The 25136-nt window shown below is 44.1% G+C and overlaps 2 protein-coding genes across 4 annotated transcripts; one reads left to right on the forward strand and one right to left on the reverse strand.

Moving 5' to 3' along the window:
* Positions 1-1169: 1169 nt before the first annotated feature.
* Positions 1170-8701, reverse strand: gpatch2 (G patch domain containing 2). 3 transcript variants are annotated; one of them, XM_076084046.1, is made up of 10 exons: positions 8530-8701; positions 7475-7721; positions 6743-7290; positions 6389-6453; positions 6061-6258; positions 5631-5742; positions 4528-4567; positions 4317-4381; positions 4010-4098; positions 1170-2465 (listed from the first exon to the last, which is right to left on the reverse strand). In XM_076084046.1, exons 1-10 carry the CDS (start codon positions 8577-8579, stop codon positions 2296-2298), a joined length of 1584 nt encoding a protein of 527 aa, XP_075940161.1. In that variant the 5' UTR covers positions 8580-8701; the 3' UTR covers positions 1170-2295. The 3 variants fall into 3 exon arrangements, with proteins under 3 accessions (XP_075940161.1, XP_075940160.1, XP_075940162.1); XM_076084045.1 differs by having other exon boundaries at positions 6740-7290; positions 8530-8700; XM_076084047.1 differs by lacking the exons at positions 4317-4381; positions 4528-4567 and having other exon boundaries at positions 6740-7290.
* A 4882-nt stretch (positions 8702-13583) lies between these two features.
* Positions 13584-25110, forward strand: LOC142942169 (phosphatidate phosphatase LPIN1-like). The gene is made up of 20 exons (XM_076084388.1): positions 13584-13956; positions 15975-16178; positions 16317-16412; positions 17806-18092; positions 19070-19177; positions 19264-19381; positions 19514-19811; positions 20048-20141; positions 20224-20408; positions 20499-20592; positions 20823-20892; positions 21460-21552; positions 21645-21706; positions 21822-21960; positions 22053-22201; positions 22375-22461; positions 22587-22739; positions 22893-23007; positions 23223-23326; positions 23433-25110. Exons 2-20 carry the CDS (start codon positions 15987-15989, stop codon positions 23605-23607), a joined length of 2619 nt encoding a protein of 872 aa, XP_075940503.1. The 5' UTR covers positions 13584-13956; positions 15975-15986; the 3' UTR covers positions 23608-25110.
* Positions 25111-25136: the final 26 nt, after the last annotated feature.

The raw sequence follows: 25136 nt of genomic DNA on the forward strand, positions 1-25136 counted from the left end.
GGTTACCAAATATTGTTTTAACACAATTCATGATATTTTTTCAAACCTAAACCAAGTACTTTGTTGCCTAAACCTCACTTCAGAACGTTAACCACGTGGCATTGTGCGATTCTGCAAGCGTGACACAAGACTGATGGTATTTATGAAACATATTTTTGTTTCAGAAACGTTAACATTTAACGTATCCCCTGGTTTGCAGACATTTCTTTTGGGCTACTTGGTGGCCTTTTACCACTTCCGTTTTTCCGAAAAAGATCCGTATTGATTGCTAGACTCTAAACGATGCTGGTTTGTGGATTTTGTTACATTTGGACAGAACAAGGTTAGCCCGTTTCCTGTTATGCTAAGCTAAGCAGCTGCTGGCTTCTTATTCATCTTTTCATCCAATTCTCCGCTAGAAAGAGAAGCACATTTTCCAAGCTTTCACACTACTCCTCAAAGGGATGCTTATCAAAGAAGTTTGATTTGGGTTTTTTTAATATGCACACAGCAAAGTACGTAATTATCCGTTTTTCACGGGAGATAAATATTGGCTTCAAGTTTAATACTTTCACTGACACCTCACACTTCTCTGAACAGGCCTGGTGGGTAAAAGAACACCCACATGGTGCTCAATGGTTACAACAGAGCAAAGGAAAATAATATACTCACAGTACAACTTCCTGCACATTTATAAATTCAGAATTTCAATTTTTATTTTGTTTTTCCAGACATTAACTCTCTAGCTGCTCTTAAAATAATTTCAAATCTGTGTTCAGGACAATCTATGGTTGTAGGTAAACTTTAACCCAATAGCCCAAACAAACAAACAATGGGTCTAAAAGTAAATTAAAAAATATAATTAAAGTAGCACTTCCTCTGTTTTTAAAGGACCTGCCGCTCACAGGTGTTTTCACTTCTACCTGATTAGACCTGAAGCACAGCCTACACTCGCCATTAGTGCTAATTAAGTGGAAACACCTGTGAAACAAACGGTATTAAGGACCTTTATGATAACAGCAATATATATATATATATATATATATATATATATATATATATATATATATATATATATATATATATATATATATATATATATATATATATATATATATATATATATATATATATATATATATATATATATATATATAGAGAGAGAGAGAGATATATATTCAACTTCTGAAGACATTGAAAAGAGCTAAATTTATTAATTCTTTCACTGGGATTTCCATAACTGTAAGGAGACGCTGAGGGCTTGTAACCAGACAATAAAACAGCCATTTCTTCATGTAATGTAGGTGAAGTCATTGAGCACGGCTATGGCAGGCTAAATACTGCAGTATAAACACGTGTCAGGATAAAATACCGAAACAAACTGCATAAAATAGTCAAAAGTCAGCAAGACTTTGACTCCTGTGTTTTCTTAGTAAATGTCAGCAGAACCTGCAGCAGCCACAGCTGTACATGCATACGCAGTGGTGCTACAATCAAGGGGAAAACGTGGGTTTGATTTAATCTTTTTCTTGTTCTTGGGTAGATAAAAAACATTCTGATGATATGACTTTTTCCATTAAATGAAGAACGTAATAGAGGGGGGGGGGGGGGGGAAGATCCAGAGAACACACATCCATACAGTGTACTTTTACTTCATTACCTTAAAAAGAAAGAAAGAAATCTCGAGGTACGACCTGCTCAAACAGCCTTTGATTCCAAATATACTGTGCAATATTGGACAAAACCATTGATGGTTAATCCACTAACCAATACCGTTGACTGAAAACAAACCACACTGTCATCATCGGCTCAGGATAACATTAACTATGGAGGCGTCAACGTCATTTATTTTCTCCAACATGGAGTTTCTTGAGAAGTTTGCAAAAAAGTATTTTCTCCAGCTCAGTTTCGTTCACTTCCACGTCTCTCTCTCTCTCTCTCTCTCTCTCTCTCTCTCTCTCTCTCTCTCTCTCTCTCTCTCTCTCTCTCTCTCTCTCTCTCTCTCTCTCTCTCTCTCTCTCTCTCTCTCTCTCTCTCTCTCTCTCTCTCTCTCTCTCTCTCTCTCTCTCTCTCTCTGTGCGGAAATCCCCGGCTTCTTGCAGTTTCCCCAATATGGGAAAGTTTCTCTTTCATCACAGACTGTTGCTAGGTAAAACCTCATTCCTTCCCTTCTTATGACTCGCATGCCTGGATTATTCTGGACCGTTTTTTTTTTGTTTTTTTAAATCGTTCATCGCCCTGAGCAGCTGTTCCGTCTGCCTCGCTCCTTGTAGGTCTTTGGGCCCGCTTCAAGTTTAGGATGCAGACACCAGGTGTTCAGTTGAAACCTAGACCGGTGCCTTTGGGTCTCTGTGTGGCCCGGACGGGCTCGGTGATGCCCCGGCCCTCTGGACCCAGGCCCATCCCCGGGCTCCAGCCCATGCTCTGTAACATACGACTCCCCATGTTCGAGTCGGGGATCGGAGCCGCGTTCTCCCCGACCACTCCTGAAAAGAGAGGGCACAGGTCAGAAAGGAAAATTGCCATCTCGCGGTTTTATGCCTCCGCCAAACAGTCACGTTGCTGTTCACATCCTCATTATTTTATCCTATTAGACATAGCATATGAATTCATCAGTTATGACCCAAAACATGGTTTTTTTTCCAAGTGGACGTTTGTGTCAAATTTGAAAAAAAAAATCCTTAAAGGGCATTCCTGAGATATCATGTTCACCAAAACGGGACGGATGTGAGGTCACGGTGATCTCGATCTTTGATCACCAAAATCTAAAATCGGTTCATCCTCGAGTCCGAGTGGATGTTTGAAGAAATATATATGGTACATATCTAAAATATAGTTCCAGGTGATCAAGGCTTTGCTGATTTGGTCTTCTTACATCACTATAAATGGGATGTGCTTGTGTTAGAGACGTCACCTTTGGCTCTAGGAACTAGTGACGTGCATGTTTTTAATGTGAATAGATTAATCAATCAAGAAAATAACAAGTTGGTGGTTTTATTCATTTGAGATTCTGTCTACCGTCTGGTGCTGCCTTTATATAAGAGTCTGTAAAACGTGTTGCACCAGAGGATCTCCTCCTGTGACGTCATCCCCACTGCATTAAAACTGTTGATACATCTAAGAATAATTATAATGTAATCACGTAAACACATCCAGTGAGAGAAAGTAGGTTCTCAAACAGTGTTTTTCATCCTCGTTCTTCCTGAAAGTTTCCGGTCCAGTAACAGATGCCGACTTATTGCCCTCTCCCCCCCCATCTTGATTTGTATGAAGCACGGGGCGAAGCCGCACGCTCATTTACACACTCGGTGGTTGAGTGCGCGGTGGATGAAAGCCAAATTCTGACGTCGTGAATTTGGCAGGACCTCTGCTGCCGACCACCCTGCTGGTGCTCGGCACCTGCTGCTCTTGAGCACGACAACGGTGTGAAACGTGTTTGACGTTTGCGACGTAAAATCTTCATGTGCCTGCAAACAAGAGTGTCGCTGAGACGTTGTTACATATTCAACTTGCAATACTTAGTTGTGTGATGGTGCATACAATTCTGGTGTCATGGTCTAAAATATGATCAGAAACGGGACATGGCTTCAGGGTACATATGTTATAATGGGAGTTTGACCGAACAGTAAAAGGCTTAGCTACCTCCTTCCTCTTACAAAAGCATCAACAGGCCCAGAGGTACAGAGAGTGGTTTGGGGGAGGGGGGGTGATACACAAGTGTTACTGGCTAACAGCTAATCCAGTATCTCCGCTCTAAAAGCACGACTAGCCAACTGAGTCTTGTCCAACTTGAGCTACAGCCTGGTGTAATAATAAGAGAGATATGAGTAGTGAAAGGCTCGTTGTTTACATCAGTGTATGTGCGAGACAGAAGGCAATGAGGGAAGCAGGCTGGTGAACATACTGAGCTCAACCAAGAGGGGGGGAGGAAACCAGGCGACAAAGTGAGAGCCAAGAATACAATAAGAAGGGGAAGTAGGTACAAAGTGCCAGATGGTGTGTTAGGTCCAGCTAGGTTTGCATCCAATACCTGAGGGGGCGGTGGAGCCGAGGGGGGCTGCTTTTCGCCTCCGCTTGACATCCCCCGTACACAGAGAGCCCAGGTGCCCGCTGGTCTGTCTGCAAAACCAGCCAAGCGTGACAAAAATATGGGAGCATTAGTTTGAGCTGAAATAACACCGTGGAAAGTAGCTGGAAGAATCGCATTAAACAAGGTGAAAGCTACGGGGAGTCAGGTCGATGAGACCGCAGCAGAATCAAACGCAGGTACTAAATGAAATTAGTCCCGAGTTTTGGTCGTAAATCAGCGGTGTTTAGAGGGAAACTGTGTTTCTCACCTGCTGGCGGTTTTTACCGAGCAGCTTCTCCGATGCCCTTTGTCTGACCGCAGGTCCCAATGCAACTGAAGTGGCAGAGGAAAAACTTAAGTTGACGCTCAAGCAGGTTTGCATTAAATCCTTGCAATAAAACAACAACCACATAGGTCCTTTTTTTTTTTTTAAACTTTGCATTTGAGAGGGAAGACGTTGGTAAAGAAACATGGCTCACCTGTCCGTGCTCTCTCCTCGAGCCCGAGCTAAACCAGGGCCTGTTGGAGATATAATAATATATAATAAGGCCCTCAAAGTCCCACCAAGGCAGCGTTCCAGAGACAGAAAGCAAACTGTGGGTGAGCTGTTGTCCATCACAGAAGCATCTACCTTTATAGACTTTAACTTAGGAACATTACTTGCATTTGAACTGCAGGAAGTTGCAGTTTAACTAACTACGGACAGATGTGGAACCTGTAATATGAAATCAATATTATCCGTGTTCCAGTTTACTTTGCTTTTATATCGTCTCAATAATAAGTCATTTTGTATTGCATGCTGTTGTTTTATCTAACCCTGCTGTCTGCAAACAAATTAGTTTTACATAACAATTAAATCTGAATTGATTCTCGAGGTAAACTGTCGCTACTGTTCTCAGTCTCAACCACTTCATTTGTATCGCACCTTTCATAAAATTAAAATGCGACTGAAAGAGCTACAATCATAACAGTAGATTAAGAAAAAACTAGAATTACCGCCTCGCAGTTGTGTGCCTCTGACAACCAGTCAAGTTGCAGATTACCTCCATGTCTGTCCACAACACCATCAACTCATCATTAGCCATCCTATTAGACATCTGTATGAAAGTGTCATAATTAGCATATGAATGATTGAGTAATGCCCAAAAAACGTGCCGTGTGAGGTAACGGTGAGCACCAAATTAATAATCAGTACAACTTTGAGTCCAGGTGGACGTTTGTGTCAAAATTTGAAGAAATTCGCTCTCGGCGTCCCTGAGGTATCGCGTTTTACTCTGAGCTATACCACCAAAATCGAATCGACTCTCTAGCAACTTGTGATGGTCATGTTTCTAAATGTGAATAGATGAACCAATCAGGAAAATAACAAGTAAGTTGTTTGTTTCACTCGTTTGTGATCCTGTCTACCAGCTGGTGCTTCCTCTATATAACTTAGCACTTATATAAAAGTCTGTGCAACGTCAACAAAGCCTCCGACCACGGCTCTCACAAGACATAAAAGTATGAACAAGAAAAGACAAAAATAGACGACAGAACAATCAGAATTAATTACAATTTGAAAAAAGAAAAGATGGGGACTCACTCGTGGGAGTCCTGGCTTTGTCGGCCCAGTCTGTCATTGAAGCTTTGGCTGGAGCCGCCTGCCTGAGATGCCGGCTGGTTTACATGAAGACGACTCAGCCTGGCCTGGAACCCTGACCAACAGAGTACTGGTTCGTCACCACTTCATTAAATGATGAGGCCTGGTAAACAATAAGGTGGCCACTAAGGAAGAACCGTTATGTGAGTTACTGGGATTTATGTAAAACATGATCAGGTGTGTATCAATCATATGAATAATGGGGTTTTTTCTATTTAGTACTGCTGGTCATGAGTGAGACTGCAACAACAATGACCACATACACTCCTACAGTGTTATAATTTGACTAGATATTTACTACAGTGTGTCCAAGTCTCTAAAAAACAATCAGACTGCTGTTTTTACCTACACCGCCTGTATGTTTCCAGCCTACCTCTCTGTGCTCCGTGGCTCATGAGGGGGAAGGATCCAGTGAGGATGCTGTTGAAGACCGGGTCCGCCAGGTCCAGCTCCTCCGAGCCCGTCTCCCTCTCCCACCAGGGAACCACCCCCGCTATCCCACACGCACCTCCGGGTCCTGAACCGGAGCCCGGCTCACCCTCGTAGAACCAGTCGCTCTGCTCGTCATCAGCTGGGAGGAGAGAGGAAAACGTGACCCGGCGTTTCACTTTACATAAGTTAAATACTACGTATACTACTACTGTCTATGTATACTTTCTTTTGAGTGTGAACAATAATACTAAACATATCTGAGTATTTACCTTGCCTTCCCTCATCATTGGTGTAGAGGCCTCCGTCACTGCTGTTACTCACGCTGCTGGTCTCGCTGAAAAAGAGAAGAGCGGAAGATGGAAATGCAAAGCCTTTTTCCAATTAACAGAAGCCCAGGTTTCTAAATGTTATATGCCATAAAAAGGACATCTGAATACAAAACTTGCCGGAAAAATAGGTCAAACGTCAATCTAATTTGGGAACTTTCTGATCACGAAAACTAACATTTATGTCAAAGCGATGGATGTGTGATAGCCAGCAGTTCTTCCTCACCTGTTGACCTACCGTGTCTCATAAATAAAGTATACAGAAGCATGAAAAAAACAAGTCAAAACACTAACCACCTGTCACTCATGTCCTCGTCCGAACCCTTCTGCTCCTCCAACTCCATCTTGTCCTTGGACCCTTCCGTTGGAGAAGAAATGGGGTCCTCGCTCTCCACCACCACCCCTTCATCTGCAGCCTCCATCCCCAGCCTGTAGGGAGCCAGCTTCCTCTTCTTCACCTGGTTCTTCCCTCCCCCCGGCCCCACCATTCCACCTCCAGAGAGCTCCATGGCACACCTGACGTCGCTCGGACCCAGTCTATGCGGCCTGGCACCCGCGCGGGCTTTGGGAACAGGCGGCGGCCCCAGCATGGTGCAGGAGGGGGGTTCTGGTTCGACAGGTGGGTCCACCACCATACGTTTGACCTTACGTCTCCGCCTGAGGCTGCGCGTTCCCTCTGCGGACCCCAGGACACCCAAGTCGTCAGGCCAAACCGGTCGCTTGCCTCGTCCGGTGTCAGCTGTTAGAAGGGTGCGCCGTTTGGGGCCAAGTTGTTCATCCGAGTCGCTGTTGTCCCGGGCATGGCTGTTGGCAGCAGAGACGCCCCCTGTACTGGCACGGTAGTCCTGCAGCAGACGTGACAGTAAATATCAAACGGGGATTCTGACGCTATATTTAGAGACTTGAGTGAGGCTAAATGTGTGCAACTTATGAATGTCGGTTGGTTTGTTGACACAAGCCCAAAGGTCCCGTGTGAACAACTGTCTTTGTACAAAATTATTGATCCCGACCCACTCGGGCCCAACTTGCCTTGTTGTGTTCTTCCAGACTGGACTCCGAGCCCTCACTGAGGTGGCCCGTCTCCCAGGGCGGGTGCGGGTTGTCCGAGCGTCGTTTTCTGCCCCTGCGCTTTCGAGATTGCCTCTTCAGCAGACAGCCCACGGCCAGCGCGTGGTCTCCTCCATCACCAAAACCACCACGAGCAGCCTGCTCGGAGCTCTCCTCCAGCGCTGACACCAGGTCGTGGACCAGCTCGTCCATCGTCCGGAAAAAGTGCCTTAAGTGGAGGCAAAAGAGAGAGGATCTTATTTCACACATTTCGACACAGGGCTGGACACATTTAGGATCACAACTTGTGCTGTACTTATGTCATCAGTGGGTGCAGGACAGCTATGGGTGCTGTTGGGATTCTTGTTGGTATGTGCGTGTATGTAGGGATGATTTGCAGATTGTCATTGATGGAGAAAGCGACATTTACGTCTGTAACAATTGTCAAGACAGTAGGCCGAAATCAAAGCACCGTGACGTTATTTAGCTAAACGGCGGCAGGGGAGATGTCTAACTGACATTAACAACGTAAGACACGGGCAACTGTGAACTATTCACGTTAGCCAGATAGCTATTTATTCGCATTTTACACATGATTCGTTAAGTTGGACCCTCACTGCGTAATACTTACGTTTATAAACCTTCAGAGGTCTGATTTAAGAGCACTCCTCTGGATTTGACACTAACATTAACGTTACTCTTAGTCTTTAGACTCTTTAGTTAACTGTAAGGGTCGTTAATAGCTTCATGAGCTAACGCTAAAGCTAGCTTAAGTCAACGACAACAAACGTTGATACTAATAACAAATCACTAAAGAAGATAATTAGTCAAACAATAACAACCCAATATTAGTAGCTTTAAATTGTGGATATTTTAAACGACTGTCATCGATAAATAAACAAAGAAGAAGCCCGTCGATAGTTGGATGTGATTTGCTGCTGCTAGCTTTAGCGCGTTAGCTTAGCTGGTTCACGAGAGTTGAGTGGACGTGAACAATATGTGAACGTCTCAGGGATTTCATTTCAAATACCACCTACCAGCCGGTTCCCGCTTTGCCGATGGTTTTTAGATTAGCTGCACGGAACATTAAAGCCCCCAAATTGCCAGATACCTTTAACCAGAAACTACGGACAAACGTGTGCACACCACATACACCATCCTGACACACAAAAGCTAAGCGATCAGCCAGCAGGATCAATACGCGACAGGAGGAGGACAGTGAGAGCAGCGAGAGGTATTATGCTGCCTTCACGTACTGCAGAAAAATCCGAAATTGGCATTGTCACACGAGAGCACGAGCACAGCTGCGTAGCCAAATAATAAATAACTAAGTAACCCTCCTCTTGTCTTGTCTGAAGTTCCAGAAAAGCTAGAATATGGACCAACCTGACTTTAAAAAAATAAATGATATAATGGTTTCCCAAAAAGAGGCATTTTCTTTTTGTTAGTGGATGAAAGTGGACTGTTATTATTCACAGGAAATATGACAAAGAGGGTGCACTTTCTTTTTGGGATATGTTAAGTTATAATTTACAACCAAAGACACATGAAGTCTAACAACCAAAGTATGTCTTTATAAATCGGATTTTAAATGTGGCAACTGAATGCAACGCTTAATCCGCATGTGTTCACATTTTGCCCACTAGAGGGCGATGTAAATGTGTTTATTGAAAAGGCTTCGCAGCAGTAGACGTAGATGCCATGGTTGAAAGCACTCAGCTGGCCTATCAAATACATACTAAAGGTCACCAGTTAAAACCCATCAGTGGCATCAGTGTCATATTAATGACAGTGGTCACTGGAAGAGGCCCTGGTTACAGGGAGACTTGGACCTCAGCCCAATGCGACAGGTGTTCTGATCTTTTCTGAATGTCAGTGATGGCACTGCTGTGGTCAACAAGGGCAGCAAAAGGGGTCACACTCGCTGTGTTAACTAATGACAATTTTTACACTGTCAGGCATGCATTGGGAGGGGGGGCTCCGTGCCAGCCTAGGTAATTTGTCACCTAACTGGTGTGTGATCAAGGGTGACTATGTTTGTGTGTGTACGAAGTCCTCTTAGACCAACATTCTGACAAACAATCCTAACAGGTGTCCCCTTCCACAAATGCCTTACAAGTCAGAGGGCCTGGTGGACGATGACCACTCCAGGACAGTCTCGGATTTCTGACCAGGGGGCCCAGGTAAATTTAGTAAGACGCGGTCCACTTGCAGTCAGACACTTGACATGCTCACAGAGAGAAGACGCAAGTTCTAGACACGACCGGACCTGTGGAGCTTTCTTAATACATACAAATCTGCTTAGAGGGAGCAAAGATCAGAAACCTGCGGCTGGGATCAACTACATGATGTAATTATGACATCAGCAGAGGATGATGAAGAGTTTGATGAGGCTGTCGACCGCTACGCCGCTGACACCACCTGGAGCTGGGTAAAGTAGTTTATAAATCAAATGTGTGGAAGAAAAGCATGAATTGTGGGGTGAAAGAGTGTACATCTTGATGAACACAATCAATGGGTTGGAAAGGTGAAGGATTACACTTTCAAATGTATACATGAACAGAAATGCACAAATAGAAAAAACATCTCTTTTTGCATCTCTCACAATGTACTTACACAGAAATAGAAACTATATACAAGTCAAGTGTGCAAAGAAATACATACATATGATATACATAAGACTGGATGAATGTGTACATGTAAGATTACTAAATATACGTGTGTATGATTTATATCGTCAGTGTAAGATACTATGTACATATTAAAAACAAATTGTGCACTAAAAACTTTAAAAATATAAAGATAATGGCAGCAGTAGACATGATGGTGTTAGAGTTCTCGACAGTGTGTGAACAAGCACTCGTGTTAGTGTGTTTTGTGTCACGACAGGACTAGTAGGGACATACGTTCATTCAAAATGATGCTCTGTTTTTTTTAAATATCTGACCGTTATGTAAAAGTAGCGGGTCCTCTGGTTCTTATGGACAGCAGAGACAGTGAGAACATGAACTTGTTTTTCAGTAATCCTGCCCCGTGTAAGACGATCTGATCCGACTGAAACTCGGGAGGGAGAAGAAGGGTGTGAAAAGGGGGGAGAGAGGGGATAGCCTCGTGGATCAGGGGAACTTTTCACCCCGTCTCCAGGTTATTTGGTTCGAAGGGAATTTACCTCGTAAGAAAACAAGACGTATCAGACAAAATTACATTTGCAACTCAGACTCATTAGGTAAACGTTAGGAGATTGTTGAATGTATTTTTTGTGGAATACTTGATTTAAGAAAGCCCTTAATCATGTGGCCTTTTGTTGGGACCAGAACATCCTAAAAGTTATTTGTGGGTACTTAAATTTATTTTTGAAATTCCCCCAATTTTAAATCTTACATTAATAGGTGTCCATCTCCTTTTCTTCTGCTTTTCTCAGTCCACAGCCATACAATGATTTGCCCAAGAGGGTGTGCTGGCCTCATAATCACTCTAATTACAAACAGTTTTTTTTCCCTTTTAATCAATGTCTCTGAGGTTGGCAGTTCCAGCTAATTTTTCTGTCAGGTCTTGTCACTCTCAGGCCAGAATAACCTGAGCCAATCAGAGGCCTCGCTATCAACCAAGTGTGCCAAAAGATTACGCAATGTATTTGTTAGAGCGTCATGGCCTTGCTGAGTCAACTGAAATGACGTCCGAGCAGAATGCGGACGTGTAGCTACGTGTTGTTTATTGCCGGCTCCAGACACATTGTGAGGAGTTTGTGTTGCGTTCTACCGTTGCATAGCTCAAGTGCAGAAATGATGCATGAACAATACTTGAATGTATCATTTCCGTCACTTGGACTGTTTTTATTATGTTGTTCTTTTTGGACACATGATATCTGTTGCACTTCTGCTCATCCTGGGAGAGCGATCCTCCTCAGTTCCTCTCCCTGAGTTTCTCTCTTTTTGGCAGATGTAGAGTAAACAAATGGTCGCCCTTGCTACAGTGTGATTGGTGCACATGTATGGCAGTGATCAGCTATAGCTACAAATCCGTAAATCCAAAATTGGGATTGGCTGAACCCGAGTGTGAGACCACACTACCCAAGACGCTCCCGCCAGCAGAGAGGGTGAATGATTGGTGCAATGCTAAATAAGGTCAACCTTAAGTCAATCTTAATTAAAAATAACTCAGATTTAAGATATGTGAGGGGAATTCAAGCAAATAAAAACCAAGATGTTTTTGTTTTTACTCTGTTGATAAATGTTGCTGAGTGGTTTAGTGACAGTCATATGTCAACTTGTTTGCCGTAGCCTGATACCAGTCACAGCACTGTCATATGCTGTTTGGTGTCCAGAGTCAATCAGCTGAGCCGAGCTCCTGCTGGCAAAGCAGCTCGTTCTTAGAAACATGTTTACGGGCAGCTGTGCGGCTCGTATATCAGCGACTCTGACCGCTGTCTGTATATGTAGCAGAGCCACAATGTGTGGACCACTGTTAAGAGTTGAGTTGAAACGGTGTGTTCCACGCCTAGTTATTACAGGGTTATTACTGTATCTGAAACCAGGACGGAGACATTTACTGTCACATTTGTAAGCAAGTAACAGAAACTACAAGGAGTTATTATGTTGTTATGTCAGGGAAACATGCAGGGTATTTATGAGTTGTTTAAGTACAATATGATAAAAACTTAGATGGTATACATTCAGGGTGAGACACAAGGGTGAGTTACACTACAAGTGGCTTTGTGCTGCGATGAATGAAACTAAACTGTAGCTGCACAGGGGAGAAGAGCATGCTCACAGGAAATGCCTCAATTTAAATATGGTTTATTGACAAAAAGTGTGAACTACATAGTCATATTTTACATAACTTCTTATGCAGTAAAAGAAGCCACCCATATAGCCATTCATAAAACTGCTTAATGTCAGCTGAGGTTGCCGGTTGGTGCAGGGTCAACAGAGTTCTCAGGCTAAGAACTGGTACTGAAACTAAACATGCAGACGCTGCAAGATTGTAAACCACAATGCAAGAGGAAACCTCAGCTCTGACATTGTACAGTGAGACATGGGGACATGCCAGTCAACACAGTCCAGTGATTTCACAACAGTGTCAACTGGCACGACAATGGTGAACGTTTCAAAAGTACAACATCAGCACGGGGTTCAGCGTCACTAGACTGTGGTGGAAAAAAACCTCTCACAGAGACATGCATTCTTCCTTTTATGGTTTTAGCTAAAAAAAAAAAAAAGAAAGTCTGGAAAAAAAATTAGCTGCCATGCACTGTGAACACACACACACACACACACACACACACACACACACACACACACACACACATACCAGTAGAGCTGGCTCTTGTTACAGAAGAGTGGCACGTGAGGCTGTTGTAGCCTATTAAATGTTTGAGCTGGTGGGGGGAAATCTCCCATGAAGAAAACTTTGTTTTGCTGTCACACAGAGAAAGAGAGAGAGAGAGAGGGAGAGAGAGAGAAAGAGAGGGAGAGAGAGAAAGGGAGAGAGAGAGAGAGTAGATTTGTAACTTGCATACCAATAAAGCTTATTCTAATTTGTGAATTAGAATAATTTGTTCTGTGAGTTTGTAATCGTGCAACAGAAATGCCTTGCTCCTATACATAGTTGAGTTATACATAATGACACCACAAGTCAACCACATTCTCCCGACGTTGCACTTCAAAGGTCCCAGTCTAGGCCGGCTACATCGCATGTGCTCTCATGCAGGCCTGTGATTGGCCGGAGAGATCACCTCACTCCTCCGGGCTGACTGGGTGACTTCAAACGCTGACGTAGAGCCCGCTACTTCCCGCCGTACTGCACTCTGCTGCCGGGTCCTCTGTGCAGGAAACATGTTCCCCCTCGGTGCTCTTTAAACTGAGACGTCACCGCGTGGTGCGGTTGCGCTACAATGTAAAGCATAAGTGCATTATTGTTTTCAGACCATACATAGTAGCTGTTTCACAGACGTTTAGATATCCACTGACTAGTTTAATGTGCCCTAAAGAAGTACGTGCGGAACTCTTGTCTCCTTAATGAACAGGCCGTGACGCTACTTTCACTTTGAGAACACCATTTTTGACGCAACGAGTCAACTGTCTGTTTTTTTTGTTGTTGCCACTGTGGCAGCTGAAACGATGCGTTTGGCAACTCCACGGCTCGACGCTGGTTGGTCAGCGGGCGGGTTCCGCTGGAGATGATGTCATCCACCGACCAAGGCTCGCTGACACAGACGGAGCGAAGAGAGAACACAGGCGCTCAGAGGGAGACGTCAGTATCGCAATCACTTAATAAATAGTCCGCTTTTTTTTTTTTGGTCGCCGTGACTCGGTGACAGAAAGTCGAGGCTTTTGTGGAGCACGCACGCATCACCTCTATCCGCGAATGGCTTCTTCTATAATGTGCAGTTGAGCTGTCATTCACCGCTGTGGAAGCGCCAGTCCCCGTGTGTTGGTAGAGGCTGTCGGCATACTCCACTGAAGGTATGATCCTGTTTTTACAGTGTGTTTGACTGCACCTGCATGTCTGATGATAATTCAGATTTTTCACACGGTTGCACATATCCGTTATGATCAGTACTGCGTCTTTATGCTCATTATATAGGCCTATACTCATCCGTTATCATGCATTACTAACACTTTCCATGTCAGGACGTTATTATGAGTCAGCTATATATGTCTATATGTCTTTCTTTTAAATAGGTGTAGCTGTAGCTGATTGGTGTGAGGCTCATGTATTGCTGAGTGTTCTTAATTAAACTGATAATTCATCACTTCCACCTTCCACTTGGGTTGTTGTTTTCTTAAATAGTCAGGTGGAGTCTATAGTTAGTTTTGTGTGTTTATGGGACTAATGAGACTCGTTGAAAATGAAAGACTCTCTGTGTCTACACATTATCTGCTGAGTGGATCAGCCAGATTCCAGCCTGCAAGGGAAGATTCATAACTGCAGCTTGTAAACCAATTAAATTCATGACCAAACTACAGTTCAACACAAATCACAGGCTTTTAAAAATAGGATTTCGTGAAAAGGCTCAGTTAAGTTTGTCTCAACTCCCATTCCTTTATGAAACCAAGCAGTGGTGTCAGTGTTTTGAGACATTGTTCCTCTTTCTGTTTCATCTGTAACACAAGAAAAATCTATTTTTGGACGGAGCTGCTCTGCATGTAGCAGCGTTCACAGAAAGAAAAAGTCATTAGCTTTGAAAATCAGCAGGGGGTTTGCCGGCAGCCCTGTAACTCAACGCCTCAGTGAAAGGTGAAATTAATAATTAAAGGCGCGTTAAGGTCATCTGCAAGAAGTATTTCATTACTCAGACATAGTTATGGCTCCTCAGATTCACCAGCTGTTCTAAAATTAGGGCTCCTGTTCTCCTCCTGGTCACATGCTCAAAGGAGGAGAGACATGTTGGCATTGTTCCATCTTCCCTGTTCCCAATCATTTTGGGGGCTTACTGCCAAATGAGTCAAGGTCGGACCCCCTTCAGCTGCAAACCCTCAAGGAGTCTTGACCGCTACAAATGGGATTCATCACGTGTGGCTATTGGTGTTTGCATCACAGAAATGTAAATAATTTAGTCTCTGTTTGGCGCCAGCAGGGATGAGATGGAACAGATACTTTTGAAATGGTCTTAGTTCATTTCCATACCTTCTTTATCTCATTGGAAGAAAAGAAAGTATCTTACTTGCATTCCTTTGCAGTAGTTTGTTTTAGAGTTGAGCTGTCCCAACTAGTGACTCAGACAGAACACAAGAGCGTGTTCTTTTCCAGATGTTTTAAAATGTTCACCGTGAAAGCATTTGGGCAGTAAACTGAACTTCTTTGAAAAAAACAAAGATGTGATTGTGATCAACCCCTCGTCTTCCTCCATATGTTACTGTGTTGCTATCATCAAACCAGGGACAGTAACGTACAGCGTATGACTGACTATAAGAGCGCTCTAGCTGTCTGCATTGTCTGACGTCTCTGCTCAACCGATAAATATCGAGGAAAGGCTATGACATCACCTCCGTGGCCTGAGTACAGACTGGTCTAATTTGGTTTGTCCTTTGATCTCAGTTGACGGGGTTTTGCTGTATGGTAAACAATCGGGTCGGATTTCCAGACTTTTCCAGAACCTGATGATCCTCTGGGGAAAGAGGATCATCAGGTTCTTTCTACATTATGTCGGCCAAAGACTACTGAACAGGAACCAGCCTCCATGTCCTCTTTCCATAGCCAGACCGGTCTTAGTGCAGCTCAAAAGCTGACTTCAAATCAGCGTATTGGAATAACTTCACCTCATGGCCCTGAGGGAGAGTAATACGCCATCAGTGAGATGAACATCGTAAACACTTCCTCCTCTGAATGTTCACTGAGTTTGAGTGTTGCGGCACTTAGTGGTCCCCACTATGAAGTAGCAAATTCAGACCTTCTTTTAATGGATGTGGTTGATAGCTATAATGCTAAATAATCTCTTCCGTCCCGTCTTGTCCCCCCTTCTCACTGTTCCCTCCTCCAGACCCGTCAGACCATGAACTACGTGGGCCAGTTGGCAGGGCAGGTGTTCGTCCAGGTCAAAGAGCTGTACCGAGGCCTCAATCCCGCCACCCTTTCTGGCTGCATTGACGTCATCGTGGTGAGACAGCCCGATGGGTCTCTGCAGTGCTCACCTTTCCATGTTCGCTTCGGCAAGATGGGAGTCCTCCGGTCCCGAGAGAAAGTGGTAAGGGCAACCGCCTCTGTTGTCACGTTAAGAGACGTGCAACCTTTCAGATGCTTGAAGTGTTGTTTCCATCTGTTCCTGCTTTTTCTTCTTTTCTTTTTTCTTACACCTCTCTTGCCCCTTTCCCTGCTCCTCAAGGTGGACATGGAGATCAATGGAGAACCAGTGGATCTACATATGAAGCTTGGGGACAATGGAGAAGCATTCTTTGTGCAAGAAACGGAAAACGATCAGGTACGCGTGAATGTAATTGTGTCTGAGCAGTGAATGTCTTTATAAAAATGCTCCGGTTCAAAGTGTGATACAACATTCGTTGAACGGCGGGCATTGATTCAAATAACAACAAGATTAAAATGAAAACACACATCAGTCTCCGCCCCGCTGATGTCCCTGAAACCCAGACACACCCATGTTTACAACCGAGAGATCTTCCTCCTTACATGCAGTCATACAGTAGTAGTTTGAACAAGGTCATGCTGTGTGTACAGAGTTGGCACAGCGGCCATGAATTTTTTCCTTTCCCTTTTGGCTGAACACTATTCTTCTGTTCGTCAATGAGTGAATGAGTTTCTGAATGCAGCATTTACTATCTCAGGCTTTTCTGAACTATATTTAAAGCTGCTGCCTAAAGACTGAGGATCAATCTGGCAAAGAAATAAAGAAGTGGTTATAGGTTGACAAGTTGAAAAGATGTAGTAAAACAATACCCGTCTCTTTTTATGTTTATGAAGCCCTTGAGAACCATTAAAAAAAGAAAGAACAAAACAGAAAAAAACACTATGAACACAACTATAAAAAAGCAGCTGTTTCTCTTGAGTTCTTGGAAAGCATTTGGTTGACAGCCATGTCCCGCGTTTCTTCGCTAAAGTATACATGAGGATGTGTGCAGCTGAAAGACACAAACAAGCGGTGAACTAACTACTGGGGTCGGGGGCCCCGGCACCAACAAGGGAAGTGGGTAATTTATTTTCCCCAGAGTGGTGTCAGATTCCCAGGCCTGGAAGAGAAAGGAGGGGAACGGGGACACCGAGAGTTCTTGGCACAGGGAAGAAAAACGTGAGGGAGAGTATTGTTGTTAGACCACAAATCATATTTTTCCTCCTTCTCCCTCTCCTTCTCTCTCTCTCTCTCTCTCTCTCTCTTTCCAAATGTTTGCACACACATTTAGACTCCCCTGCGCTGGCAGCAGGAGATCCTCCTGGAAAGTATTTTCGTTTCCTAGAAGGAAGCATTATAACCCCCCCCCCCCCCCGCTCCTTTCACAAAACAGAGGACCAGAGTCTGTTTTGGATTGGCTGTTTGGTTTCACTGGCAACGGCTCTCCTCCCAGCAGAAGTGGCTGCAATCAGTGTTGCCGTGATTGCACAATTTTGACTCAGACAAAAACTGTGCAAAACAATAGGGTCATGTTGAAAATTTTGAAATCCAGTTTTTAACCTGCTTACAGAAATTGTTAGGGTGGATGCCAGAGAAGATGTTTTGGATGCAGTCACACTCTCTGACCTTGCACCCTTGCAGTTTTTAATGGCAAGAATCTTGTTGGTGTGTTTTAAGTCTCATCTCAAAACCTATTTATTTCTTAAAGGCATTTTTATCAATGTCCCTGACTTTATTTTATTTCTCACAGGAAGTGGTTCCCTCCTACCTGGCCACCTCTCCGATCTTGTCGGATGGGCCCATCCTGATGAGCTCCTCCCTGATGGGGAAGAGCTCCGGGCCGCCCATACAGAGCCTGGGCTCTGCGGGCTGCATGGGAGAGACTGGCGGCGGGATGATGAAGAAGAGGAGGAAGAGGAGAAGGAAGGCCCGGGCGGACAGCGTGAGGAGGGAGGAGAGCGGGGACTACTCCGAGGACGAAGACATGTTCACCATAGACATCAGCTCAGACGAAATGACGGCGGTGGAGAGCAACAGGTGAGAAAATGTGGAGAGAGGAAAGGATGAAGGGGCGAAGGACGAGAAAGAGGAATAAAGAAAACAAGAAGTAATACATGTGAGGTGCAAGCAAAGAGGAAGAGCAATACATGAGGGAGAACAAGGGAGGGGGGGGGGCAGTGAGGCGGTAAGATAGAAAGTATAATACATCACTGAAATGAACTGTGAGAGCAGCTGGAACAAAATTGGAGTCTGCCAGTTGAGAATAAACAGACCAGTGTATCTGTAGTGGAGAGGCCTCCAGCTGTGGCATTGGCACACACACACACACACACACTGATAAGACAATCAAGACCATATGGAAAACACTAATACTATTTAGATTTTTATTAGATAGAAAAGAAGCTTCCACGTGAAAAGAGGAAACATCTTCACAGTGTGTGTTTTTGTTAAAGGGCGCATGTGCGCACAGTACGCCGACACGTGACTTGGGCTTTTGGTTCAATCTAAACCAGACCACATCAGGCAATAGATTTATTTTGATCTCTGCTCGTGTTTGGGAAAACATTACATCTGAATTCTGGCTCTCTTCTGTACACGACCGTGAAACAACACCAAGCTGACAGTTTTAAAAAGAGATGGTTGTATATGAAGCGTAAACACATTGTTAAAATGCTTTGTTATTAAAGGGAACAGTCGACCTTTAACACCAAGCCAGTATTAGTACATTTTGTGGCATTTATGTTTCAAATACTGTCGATTTTTTATGCTTATTTTCATGTTAACTGATCAAACCGAACATAACAACAATTGGGGAGTCAAAAAGAAACTTACGTTTGTCATGTTTTGAGTGCATGCAGAGAGCAACAAATTCAGGCATGATCTCTGTGGGTGTGAAACGGGTGAAAAGGGAAAGATAAATTATAGACCATTAGTAAAAATTAAAAGACATTACGTTACAGATGAATGATATACATTGATATGGTGTACATATACAGTATTTGTGTGTGTTTCAGGACTCGGGACGTCTTGAGAGACGAGACGACGGTCGGTTCAGCCGGCGGCTCTTTCAAACAGACCGGCATGTACACCCGTTCAGATGGAGATTGGAGCCCAATTCAGAGGTGCTTCATTCACTCATATGACGAAGACCTCTATATTCAGAAGAAACAGCTCTATAATTCTGGTTTATCGTCTGTTCCTCTCTCAGCCCCGGAAACTCTCGTCCCACCTCTCCCAAGAGCGACTCTGAACTAATGACCAAGCCTTCAAACAATCAGAATCCAGCCATGCTCTGGGCGTGGGGGGAGATGCCACATGCTGCTACGGTAACTAAAAGTGTCCACTGTGCATACATAGAGAACAGCAGCTCTAAATATATGTGCAGTAGTTTTTGGTACGTTCATGTTAGTCTGGCTCGCAGTGTTTTCATAATTTTGTCCTCCTCCGTGCTCTTCTAGCCGTCCTTCCTCCCAGTGAAACCCGACCCTCCACTAGTTTTCCCAGTATCCATCCCCGTGTCTGAAAGCACACACTTCCGCGTGATAACTCACGAGACGTCCTCGGAGCAGTGTGGGCCCTGCTCCGAAATATCGGCGCTCAGACTGCTGATGCCAGAGGAAACGGTGGGCATGGAGTCCGAGTCCACGAGGACCGAGTCCCAGACAGCCGGAGGCGTGGCAGCTCGGATGACGTCTGACATGGAGGAGGCAATGTCTCGTCCACCAGGCAAGACAGACTCTCCGTCCAAGAGACAAGGTAACAATCAATGGGCAATACGGTGTATAATTCCTTCAGGAGTTTATCGAATCCGCAGACATTCAAAACCAAAGTGTTATTGTGTTTTGTGGTGAAATAGTTGCTTTTAAAGACATGTACTTCGCAATAAAATTCACTGCACTGCCTATTTTGTATTGCATTTTACTTGCCACTTATTGAAAACCAAGCTGTAAAAAAGGGCCCCTAAACACAAAGAAGCTGTCTCTCTGTTGCAGACAAGAGAAGCCGCCATCTTGGCTCTGATGGAATTTACCTGGATGACATCACAGAGCTAGAGCCTGAAGAGGCGGCCCGTTATTTCCCTAAGAGGTATGAAACAATCACATGTTGTGCGTGCCGTTAAAAGTTTTAACACGTTGCTATAGCCGAGCTTAACGCCTCTCCTCCGTAGTGACGGCAGTGCGGCAGTGAGGAGCATCTCGGACCCGGGTCTCCACAGCACCAGCCTGTCCCCACAGTCGGTCAGCTCTGGAGGAGACAGCGGAGTGGACAGCTACTGCGACCACATGGCCGACATGCCGTCCATCGCCATCTCTTTGTGTGGAGGGCTCAATGACAACAGGGAGATCACTAAAGGTGAGACACGGACACGGCGCAGCTTCATGCTCGTGTTGTCAGCTGCAGGAAAGAGGAAACTGAAACAAAGTGTGTGTGTCTCCTGTACAGAGCATTTCCACGAGAAGATCATCTCTTACCAGCAGTTTTCGGAAAACCCCTCCATCATCGACGACCCCAACTTGGTCGTGAAAATTGGCTCCAAGTAAGACATATTACACCGGAGAAATGAAAACAGCAGCCTATAGGCAGTTTACAATCCACTGCATGCTGTATGGATTTAACTGTCACACACTTGCAGCAGAACCTGCAGCATGTACAGGGTTGTTTGAGCTCATAAAGACATTTTTTGTAAAGACATTTAGCTGACAAAGTGGGGGGGTTTTTTCAATGCGGTGATGAAATTGATAAAAATAAATTTTGTTTCTCCCTCAGATACTATAATTGGAGTTCGGCAGCTCCCCTTATGCTGGCCATGCAAGCCTTTCAGAAACCGCTGCCAAAGGTAAGAAACTAATACTCAGCACAGATATTTGACTGTCGGTCGGTTGGTTGTGTTACATGAATACCACTCCCCTCTGTGGGCTGAAACTGGTATCCGCACCCTGCGTGACTGTATATACACCTATACACCTTATAATTCTGCCCATCCTACATGCATTATGTTGCATAGCACCGAATGCGCAATCGATAAACTTACAGCCTGAATGTTCTGTTATCGCGGTCTTAATGTCGTGTGACAAACATCCACTGAATCTCTTCTCCTTAAACTTTGTCTCCCCCTCTGTTCCCCTCCCCTCCCTCCCCTCCATTAGTCCTCTTGCCTCAGTTATATTCACTCAGCCTTAGAGTTTCTCCTCTGTTGTCTGACTGGTGTGCTGGGCTACAGCTCTGTACGTCACAGACCACATTCCTTTACCCTTTCCTTCCTCATTCCTTGTCCTCTATCGAACTTCCAATCACCGCCCCCTCCCCCCATACATGCTTTAGCTTTAAGTTTGTTTTTTTTAAGTGTGTTTTTTTATGGTGTTGTGTTGTGGTTGTTTTTGGGGTTGTGTGTGCTCCGCTCCAGGCTGCAGTGGAGAACATCATGAAGGAGAAGATGCCCAAGAAAGGAGGGAGGTGGTGGTTCTCCTGGCGGGGCAGAAACAGCGGCTCCAAATCGGTGATTTCCTCTCATCTTGCTGATAACGTTTCTTTTTAGATTCCACTAAGTGAGTGGGCAAAAGCAAATCAACGCTGTTTCTCCTCTCGCAGGATTCCGTCTCTGAGCGCGGGGCCTGCGGTTACTCTGAGCAGGGCGGGAAAATGTCAAGCAGGTGAGGAACCCTCAAAACAAACAAAAAATATCCTCTAAGTTAGTGAGCAATCGAACATCCTGTCTGTCGGGGTGTGAACATCCTTTTAACACACTGTCGACCTGTCCGATGCCAGACACAAAGACGAGTCGTCCTCCAGCGATGAAGACCGCGGGGACGCCATGCAGAGCTCTCCCACCATCCAGTCAGAGCCTGGGCTCACACTAGGAGGCGTGTCTTATAAGAAAACACTCCGACTCACATCAGAGCAGCTGGTGAGCGCACATTTTGAATTGTTCTACTTATTGTAGTTGTTTTTACCATTGTATATTATATCTCTTTCTCCCTTTCTCTCTCTCTCACACAGATGTCCCTCCAGCTGCAGGATGGCCCTAACGATGTTGTGTTTAGTGTGACCACTCAGTACCAGGGAACCTGTCGCTGTCAGGGCACCATCTACCTCTGGAACTGGGACGACAAGATAATCATCTCTGACATAGATGGAACCATCACCAGGTGTGTGATACATGTGAATATAAACATTTTACAACACAGTTGAACTCTGTTTGGAGTGAAAATTAATATATGTATACAAGTGTGGCCCCATATGTAATCTATAGGTTGTGTCCAGTACAGACATTGGCCTGCGCTCACATGTCTAAATGTAATTCATGCGTGTTTGTCTTCAGGTCGGACACATTGGGTCATATCCTGCCCACACTGGGGAAAGACTGGACCCACCAGGGCATTGCAAACCTCTACCACAAAGTCAGCCAGTAAGCACCAACTGTAGTTTCAGTTAAAGCAAAACACCAAAAGGCACACATTGCACACAACAGATTTGTTGTTATTGCCATGGAGTGATCATTATCGATACACACGCTTGTTCTCGCTTCGTCAGAAATGGCTACAAGTTCCTGTACTGTTCGGCGCGAGCTATCGGCATGGCCGACATGACCCGAGGTTACCTCCACTGGGTCAACGAGAGGGGCACCATGCTTCCCATTGGGCCCGTCCTCCTCAGCCCGAGCAGCCTCTTTTCAGCCCTGCACAGGTCTCTCATTCACACAAACACACACGCATGTGTTTCTAAGTTTACGCTCAAGAAGACGCAGGAGACACTGCGACTTAATCGTTGTTGCACTGTGCTGATACTTGGTTACATCTCTGTATGGTGTGTGTGTGTGTGTGTGTGTGTGTTTGACAGGGAGGTGATTGAGAAGAAACCAGAGAAATTCAAGGTGGAGTGTCTCAACGATATCAAGAACCTCTTCTACCCCAATACTCAGCCGTTCTATGCAGCGTTTGGCAACAGACCAACGGTACGCACGCGTTACATAAAGCACAACTCATGGCACACTACGTCATTTAAAGGTTATTCCTGGTGTATAAAATCCATCTGGATATTTTGGGGAGGTTGAAAATGAAAGCCATTAGTGCTGTAGATTCTTGCATAAATGCATGTTACTTTTGCAACGTTTTATTTAAATATACATCATTTCCAACACAGAATTAAATGCTCTTTTACATTGTTTAGGATGTATATTCCTATAAAGAAGTAGGAGTGCCACTGAACAGGATTTTTACGGTAAACCCTAAAGGCGAGCTAGTGCAGGAGCACGCCAAGACCAACATCTCATCGTGAGTCCATTGCGTCCAGTTCACGCGCCGTATTCAAGGAGGAAACATTGTAACGTTTACTTTTCTGAATTCAACGTGTCTGACCGCTGCCCTCTCCTCTCCTCAGTTACGTCCGTCTGGGTGAGGTGGTGGACCACGTGTTCCCTCTGAAGACGAGAGCCTCATCCTCAGACTTCCCTTGCTCTGACACCTACAGCCACTTCACCTACTGGAGGCAGCAGCTCCCCCTGGTGGACCATCCGGGTACTACACCTCCACAGACTCCCCTCCCCAGCAGCTGACTATCTATGGCTGACGGTGTGATGGTGTGTGATAGGAATTTGTATTTTTTTTTACTGTAGAAGAGGATGGAGCACTTTGAGTGCACAGCAGAGAGCAACCTAATTTGGTTAATCTGCTGTTAAAATATTTATAGATGGATGTAAGAGCACTATTATTAAAAGATGGCCTTTTGACTATCTGTATGTATATGAGAAATAATAATAATTTATTCAGGCAGCTTAGCACATGTACTATTTTTGAGTGAGTGTTGACATTATTTCAGTAGCTAGACTTTTCAAGCTATTTATGCAGGCAGTTGCTTCCAGTATTGCTCAGACGGTACCGATGTTCAGAGGTGCATCATACTCGATGTAGAATTTATTTCCTTACTCTGAACTTTTTCAGTCGAGACTGTTACAGATCCTCAATCAACATGGAGTTGCATATATATATACAGTATATATATAAATATATATATATATATATATATATATATATATATATATATGTAGACATTTTACTTTAGAGCAACATATGTGTAATGTATTATTCCGTCAGTATTAGTTACATAGTATGTTAAAATGTATTACACAGCACAATTAATGAGTGAACGTCTATGTGGCTTGACATTATTCTGACAGAGGGTTCATTATAAAGACGGTTTTGAATGCATATTTATTGTTGAGACAAAGTCATGCTGACAGGAGAACAGAAAGCACAACGTTTTGAATGGTCAAAATAACCATTGTTTCCCCTTTAAAAAAAAAAAAGAGTATCTGTGAGAATTGTTGAAACATTTTAATTTTTCTATTGAAATCACACGGTGTGTATATGTTGCGATGTGAAAGTGATTTCTGTGGTGGCCTTCGTGAAATAAATTTATCCAGTTACAGTTCACACGATGTGACTGTTAGGTGCTCAGCTAAATTAAGATGTATGCTTGTTTCCATAAATGCCATTAGATATATTTAGTTTATTCATTTGGTGACATACTGACTGATATGACATGTAGCCTACATCATACATCACCCATTGGTTCTTGTACTGCTGCCATTCCCTTGTAATATCACTTAGAGCAAAACCCAGGTCTGGAAGCCCTTATCAGACATCTTAGAGAGGACAGTATAGGCGACAGTATTAAAAGGAATGTTTGACATTTTTTCCCAAAGTAACAGACACTTGAAAAGTGATCTTTAATTCTTACAACACAGATAACCTGAGGTCATATGCAGGAGCTGCATGCTGTCATGGTGACATGCCTAATGCATCAGTGTTTTGACTGTGAACCACCCGAACAGTACAATCATATTGAGTAAGCGTGTAGTTTATGGAAGAGGATGTGCATATAATGCTTTATGATTCTTTCCATGAAAGAGCTCCAATAGCCTGAAAGCATATTTAACTTTGCCTTAACTGTGAGCGATATGATCAATAATGTGTTCATTTATTCCCTCCACTCCTTCTCCTGACCAGTTCACTGTTTTATTTATGTAAGCAGAGTCAATAAAGAAATGCCTTGATAACAGTGCGTGTGGGTCAATAATTCAGC

Source organism: Anarhichas minor, unplaced genomic scaffold (genome assembly GCF_050575085.1).
Source record: "Anarhichas minor isolate MPS153535 unplaced genomic scaffold, ASM5057508v1 ptg000136l, whole genome shotgun sequence".
Lineage (NCBI taxonomy): Eukaryota > Metazoa > Chordata > Actinopteri > Perciformes > Anarhichadidae > Anarhichas > Anarhichas minor.